This window comes from Urocitellus parryii, chromosome 13 (genome assembly GCF_045843805.1).
Source record: "Urocitellus parryii isolate mUroPar1 chromosome 13, mUroPar1.hap1, whole genome shotgun sequence".
Lineage (NCBI taxonomy): Eukaryota > Metazoa > Chordata > Mammalia > Rodentia > Sciuridae > Urocitellus > Urocitellus parryii.
In genome coordinates, this window is record NC_135543.1 from 24,094,817 (window position 1) to 24,102,489 (window position 7,673).

General features: G+C 37.0%; 1 protein-coding gene across 1 annotated transcript in view; it reads left to right on the plus strand.

Annotated features, from left to right (window-relative positions):
- Acaa2 (acetyl-CoA acyltransferase 2) overlaps positions 1-5,610 on the plus strand; it is a 29,111-nt gene extending 23,501 nt beyond the window's left edge. Inside the window, exons 8-10 of the mRNA XM_026393767.1 lie at positions 1,166-1,236; positions 3,414-3,568; positions 5,184-5,610. Coding sequence (XP_026249552.1) covers positions 1,166-1,236; positions 3,414-3,568; positions 5,184-5,268 — 311 coding nt within the window. The 3' untranslated portion in view covers positions 5,269-5,610. The remainder of the gene's footprint in view (positions 1-1,165; positions 1,237-3,413; positions 3,569-5,183) is intronic.
- Positions 5,611-7,673: the final 2,063 nt, after the last annotated feature.

Genomic DNA, 7,673 nt, shown 5'->3' on the forward strand with positions numbered 1-7,673 from the left:
ACTGGATGGTCCTACTCAATAAACAGACTTGTCCAAAGAGCATTTAAACTAGGCAACAAAGTAAGTTAGCATTATATTTAAATTGCATTGTGTTTTCTTATAAAGATTCATTTTCCATTTTACCTTACATATATTTGAAACTCATTACAAAAATTTGAGACTTGAATTCAATGAAGCATAACATATTTTTTCTTGGTAGACATTTATGGCAGTTTTATTTTTATTTTATTTTTATTTTTATTTTTTTTTTAAAGAGAGAGTGAGAGAGGATAGAGAGAGAGAGAATTTTTTAATATTTATTATTTTTTAGTTCTCAGCGGACACAACGTCTTTGTTGGTATGTGGTGCTGAGGATCGAACCCGGGCCGCACGCCTGCCAGGCGAGCGCGCTACCGCTTGAGCCACATCCCCAGCCCATATGGCAGTTTTATACTCCAAGAATAAATAGAAAAACAGATAATCTTCTCTAGCCAGACTTTTTAACTTTTAGAAAAAAATATTGATTTACCTAAAAATTATGACTGATGTTAACTGGTGATCATCAGAAATCGGGAGCTAAATTGTGGTTTGTGTTTCAGAAATCTTGGGAGGATTTCTGTTTCTTGAGTAAGGGGTCATGTTTCCTTAACTTGTCTGTCTTCTGTTAAGTTACAAACATTTCTTTAGTTCAATATCTTCTCTCCCTGAAGTGCCTGGAGCTTCCTGTCTGCTCTACCCCTGTGGAGATGCTGCTGCTATTTCTTCCCTTTTATCCATGTAGGCCTGAAAATTCAGAATGTAACATGCTCACTTCCATAATATGACTGCACATGGTTTACGACCCCAGGAGAGCATTCATTCTGCTTGCCCATTTGAGATCAAGCATGGTCTATAACTGACTGTGAATCCCACATATGTCTTCTTTGGCTATTTGGAATCCTAAAGTCGTTTCTGGTAGAACTTTTCATGTATGTCTGTCATCTGCAGTTTGACTGCATAGTCAAACACCCTTTCACTTTGGTTCCAACTTCTGCTTCTTTACTGTGACATCAATTAATATGTGCTGGCAAGGTAGCAAGATTTGTGATTGCTAAAAACTATCACATTATTTCTTCCTTGTTTTGTAAAGGAGAAGTTTATATATAAGTAAGATGATTTTATTTCTATATAACTTATTCTTGTATAGGCCCTGTCCCTGCTATTAATGGAGCACTGAAGAAAACAGGACTGAGTCTTAAGGACATGGATTTAGTAGAGGTAAGTGTTCTGTTTTTAAGACATGAATAAGCCACCTACTTTTATAACATAAAGGGCTTTAATTTTATACTCTTTTGTTTTGATCCTAGTAATCTTTTCAGATGTGTTACATCTAAGCAAGCATTGCCTTCATTACATGACTTGTGCTGGTGCTTTACTTATATTTGAATAATTTGAACTGATTTCTCCTTCAAAGTATAAGTTCCTAGAAACTTCTTAGGACTTTATAGAACCCTATCACCTTTTAGACTATCAATATACCTGGTGATTGAAAATTGCAGAAGATGGGAGAGAATAATACCCTTAACCCTGTTTTAAAAAAGTCAAAATATATAAGCAAAAGAATTGACCTAATAGAAAAGCACTATCTAGTACTAAATCTAGCAGTTTCTTGCCCTTCTCCCCAAATTAAGGTTCCTCCCAAACTTATCTTTGGCTTTTATACTGTAGTTGTGTCTTGATCTGGGATGTGCCTATCAATTTTTGTCAATGGCAATTTTAATTTATTGGTAGAGTGATTTTCTGTATGTGTGGTGCTGGGGATTGACACATGCTAAACACATGCTCTACTACCACTGAGCTGCACTCCCAGCCCCAAGCTTGACTTTTTTAATGTTAATATTAGAACAAAGATGTACTATGCTTTTAGCATAATTAAAAGAAGAAACAGAGAAGAAAGTTACTTAATGATGATACAGTCTACATTTGGGGAGTATTTGAAAATTTTAGGTAATTGAGCTCATTCTGCTTGGCATTGGGAAATATTTGGCATTGGGAAATATTGAAGTTGATAGAGAAGAGGTAGGCACATGTTTGATTTCCTGTGTGGCAGTATATCACCCAGGAAACCATGGTTTTTAGAAAAACAATGGTTTAACCTTAACTCTGCTTCTATTCTTAATAGATTATAGTACAGAGTCTCAAGGGCTGCTTAATTATCATATTTGTATCAGCAAATATGTACCACTACATTTCTGACTTTAGACTTACTTCATGCTTTTAAAAAACATTAAAAATTAGCAACTCTACAAAGTTTTTCATAATAATTTATAAATGTATAGATACTCAAGGACATAGTTCTCAGCAGTTTTCCATGGCTTCAGAAGCCCACTTTCGCAACGTATTCTAGATCTTTTGGTATCTCCTTAAAGATGAATATATATATGCACATACATAATATATACACATATGTATGTATGTGTGTGTATATATATATATATATATACACACACACACACACACACACACACACACACACACATACATATATTAGAACGTTGATTCCAAGGCACCATTTTGGAGAACACAAAAATATAGTAGGAAAGAGAACAAGACTAAAATTTAACCCCAACTCTATAAAAGTTATCTTTCTCAAAATCAGTATTCTTTCTAAAATTCCTACACTAAAGTCAGGAAAATACAGTACTGTAAATGAAACAAGGCGATTCTCATAGCCAGACATGGTGAGTATGTAACCATGGGATTCCTTTCAGTTCTACCACATTTCAACATAATCACCATTCCCTTTGTCTGTCACTTTCTTTTTGGAAGGATGGCCCTTAGTACTGGATAATAACAGCAGCAGCCACACCCTGAGTACTTACTATGTGTCATGTAATCCACTAAATACCTACTGTTCATGATTTTATTTAACCTTGACCATAACTCTTAACATAATACTACAGTTTAATTTTGCTATTGAGGAAATGTGAGTTTAAAGACACTATAAAGAACATGCACAAAGTCACACACTAATAAATGATGTAACCAAGACTTGAACCTTACATCTGGCTACAAAACATATGGGCTTTCTGCAGCATCTCACTGCTTCTAATGTGTGTCCACTTCTAGGATTACCAAGAATTTCTTTCTTTTAAGGGAGGCATGGGATTTAAAGTATTGTTTAGTAAATATACCCATTTTTAAGCCTTATATCTTTTGTAAAGGAACATACTTCTAGATAACCTTGAACATGTTTATTTTGACTGATATTAATGAATACTTTCTTCTCTCTCTTAAAACCTAATATCTGTATACAGAATGAGAATAAATTCACTTAACATTGTGGGATAATTTAAATAGGAAGAAGTAACAGAATTAGCTTCAATATGAGTAAACGTTTGCTTAAAAATAAGTTTGTGAAAAAAAGATTTTATCAGTGTTAACTTTTTTCTAAGGTAAATGAAGCCTTTGCTCCCCAGTATTTGGCTGTTGAGAAGAGTTTGAGTCTTGACCCAAGTAAGACTAATGTGAATGGAGGAGCCATTGCTTTGGGTCACCCATTGGGAGGATCTGGATCAAGAATAACTGCACACCTGGTTCATGAATTAAGGTACTTGCTAGAAATTGCTGCTTTGGGGATGACTATTTTTAATGGAAATGTATAAATTTAGGTTTCCTCATGACAATGCAACATTTTTCTTTCTTCTTTTTCATATCCTGTGTACTAGCTCTGAGCAGGAATAAGCTGTTAGGGCAATACTTTGCAACTGGCCTTCCAGAGGGGTCTGGTGACTTGTTGGTGGCTCTGCATTTGGGAATCTGAGCTCTTCCTCATGTTAGTTTTGTGCACTGTGCAGCCACCCAGCGTGTTCACTGAGGGTGCAGTGCACATCTGGTCCTTCCCTGATGCTGGTGAGCAGATGATGAGGCCCTGGTCTTCAAGGCATTTTAATTCCTGCTGCAGTAGTAAAACAAAATTACTTAAGAAAATAAGCAATTATTGAGTAGGTACTGAGCTAGATACAATCTTTCAAGGAATCTTAAGGAAGTGGGCAGTTAGGGTCTGAGCTAAGTTTTCCCCTTCACTGTCCAAGGCTGCATGGAAAACTGTGGATTCATTTGTGGATTCAGTACTCTCTAGTTTTGATAGAAGAGCTCTTCCTCCTAGCCCTGTGCAGTTTAGGGCCATTTTGCACTGTTAGTAGGAAAATTGCATATGAAACTAAATATATGAGTCTGTTAGGCTAGAGTAAATGGACTCATTTCACTTAATAATTCACTGAGTTGAAATGAATAATTAACATGTACAAAAATAATGCCTGGGTAATTTTCTCATTGTCACCATATCAGAACTGAGGAGTAAAAACAGATGTCACTTTGTCTAGTTTTAATGAAAAGAACTTGAACTTTTTCTAAAATATCTGCTCTTTCATGTGGACAAACTTTATTAATTGCATTTATTTTAAAGTGCATAAGAATCTAAAACTGTCTAAGTCAAAGGGGCTGAATATTCCTTACTCCTTCCTCAACTTCCTCCATTTATTTAAATTACCTCCTGTTTTCACTCCTTTCTTATGGCACACCTAAGCTTATTATGTTTGTTTCAGTTCCTCCATCCCTAAATCCATTCTCTTCTTAGATTATCTCCCTCCTCTGTGTTACTTTTTTGATGTTTTTTTTTTTTAATTTTTAATTTTTGGTACTGGGGATTGAATCCAGGGGTGCTTTACCACTAAACTACATCCCCAGTCCTTTCTATTTTTTGTTTTTGCGATAGGGTCTCACTAAGTTGCTTAGGGCCTCACTAAGTTGCTGAGGTTGGCCTTGAACTTGCAGTCCTCCTGCCTCAGCCTCCCAAGTTGCTGGGAATACAGGCACATGCCACAATGCCCAGCTTGTTGTTTATTTTTGAGTAAAAATATTCAACTCTCCAAATTATTTACCCTATTGTAACTATAAACCAAATTTGAAGATTGGGAAATGACTTGGAAGATGAACTGATGAATAATGCAAATGTGGGGCTGGAATTGTGGTTTAGTGATAGAGTGGTTGCCTAGCATGTATGAGGCACTGGGTTTGATCCTCAGCACCATATAAAAATAAAATAAAAGTATTTGTCTACCTACAACTAATATATATATATATTAAAAAATGCAAATGTGACTAATATCCATTCCATGTATTAATTCTTGAGAGTAGATTTCAGCCATTGTTTTCTTTCTCAGGCGTCGAGGTGGGAAATATGCCGTTGGATCAGCTTGCATTGGCGGTGGCCAAGGCATTGCACTCATCATTCAGAACACAGCCTGAGAAGAACAAGGAGCCCACCTATGCTCCACCATGCTTTACTTGGCCAGGCCACAGTGAAACAGGTGACCTCCAGAGCTGCTGCCACAACTGGCCAAGTCATATCCCAGAAACAGTGATTGAGTTTGATCATACCTTGGTGAGGCAAAAATACATTTATCATGAATAATAGCCCATGACATAAGCAAGTTCTTTCAAATTTACACCAGTCTAATACAATGTATTCCTGAACTAAAATCCAATTAAGGAAAGCCTTAAGGAAAATGGAATCCTTGCCAAATATGCATCACTATGCCTTAGATAATATGATTACAAAGAAATTTAATAAATGTTGCCTTAAATTAAGCTAATTTTTGTCATTTTATATTTTTAAAATTTTTAATGAAAAATTCACATTATAGGAAATTTATCATTGTAACCATTTTCAAGTGTACAGTTCAGTGACATTAAGTACATTCATATTGTTGTGTAAATACTCCTATCCATCTCCAGAACTCTTTTATCTTGTAGAACTGAAAACTCTGTACCATTAAATAACTCCCATTCCCCCAGTTCCCAGCCCATGAAACCCTCCATTCTACTTTCTGTCTCCCTCTATATTTCACCACTCTAAGGACCTCATACAAGTGAAATCAAACAATATTTGTCCTTTTGTGACTAGCTGATTTTCACTTAGCATAATGACCTCAAGGTTCATCCAGGTTGTAGCATGTCATAATTTTCTTCTTTTTTTAAAGCTGAATAATATTCCTTATATGTGTAAGCCTCATTTTGTTTATTCATTCACCTATTCATGGACATTAGGGTTGCTTCCACCTTTTGGCTTTTGAGCTTAGTGTCCAAAGACCAAAATTACTGAACTTAATATTAATAAGTGATGTCATATTAGATTGTTTTCCCTTGAATTAGGATAATCCTAATTATGTATCCCTGCTCTTTAAGTACACTTGAGTGGGAACCTAGGTTCCTTAGGGAAGAGTTATGCTCATTTTAGGACATAATTTTAAATGGAAAATTGGGGACCAATGGGAGGCTAGAGTTTATGTCTCAGGAGAAGGAATGTGACACCCCTTTTCTCCCACCACAGATATTCTCTTACACCACAAATTCCTAGCAATCAGAAAGGAATATTACCATTAATGTCTGCCACATTATGGCCAAATGGAAGGAAGGAATCTGAGGCTGTGGAAGTCGCTGTTGCAGGTCACTAGTTTACACTAAAACTTAGGGAGGGTTGGTTGAATGCCACTGGAGTCACAAACTAAAGTAACCAGAGTTTTGCCTGGATTTCATCCCCCTTCTTCATCTCTCCTGTTTATCCAAACTACATCTGTGTTAGTCAGCTTTCTGTTGCTATGACCAAAATACCTGACAAGAACAACTTAGAGGAGGAACAGTTTGTTTTGTGCTCATGGTTTCAGAGGTGGGCAGTCTGTGGTCAGCTGGTTCTATTGCTCTGGACTTGAGGTGAAACAGAACGTCATGGCTGAGGGACAGCGGCAGAGAAAAGCTGCTCACCTGCTGGCAGCTGGAAGCAGAGAGAGATGTGGGAAGGGGCCACAGAGAAGATAAATCCTCCAGGCCACGTCTCCACTGACCCACCTCCTCCAGCCATACCTACCTGCCTACAGTTACCACTCAGTACAGGAGTACTTTCAGATTATTAATCCATTGAATGCATTAATCCATTGATTAAGTGACAGCTGCCATAATCTAATCATTCTCTCTGAACATTCCTGCATTTACACAAGAGCTTTTGGGGGACACATCATAATGCACAACAATATCCTATCATCACATTTCTTCTTCTCTCTAATCCAGTGGTTCTTATTGGGTAATTTTATTCCCAGGGGACATTTGAAAATATCTGGATAAATGTCTGTTAACTTGACTGGGGAAGGATTGCTACTGACATGCAGTGAATCAAGACCAGGGGATGCTAGATGCTGTTAAACGTCCCACAGTGCACAGGGCAGTCTCCAGAACAGTTACCTGACCCCAAATGTCAAGGGTGCTACTGGTGAGAAAGCCTCCTCCAATCTAAATCCACCATCTCCTCGTGGCACCTCCCCCGTGGCTGTTTTTTTATATACATATAAATTTTTATTATAAACTATTCAGCTTTCTAAATTTACTTCTGCTCTGACTACAAACAAATATTTTGGGCATGGGGGGACAGGTTGGGAAGGTGAAGTAAATGGGAACAAATATTAGAAACGTGGCAACTTTTAGTTCTTTGAGTATCAGCTTCTCTTCAGCCCTTTATTAATATTTATGTATATTTTATTTAGAGACAGGGTTTTGCTAAGTTGTTTAGGGCCTCCCTAAATTGTTGAGGCTGGCTTTGAACTCACAATCCTCCTGCCTCAGCCTCACGAGCTGCTGGGATTACAGGTATATACCACTGT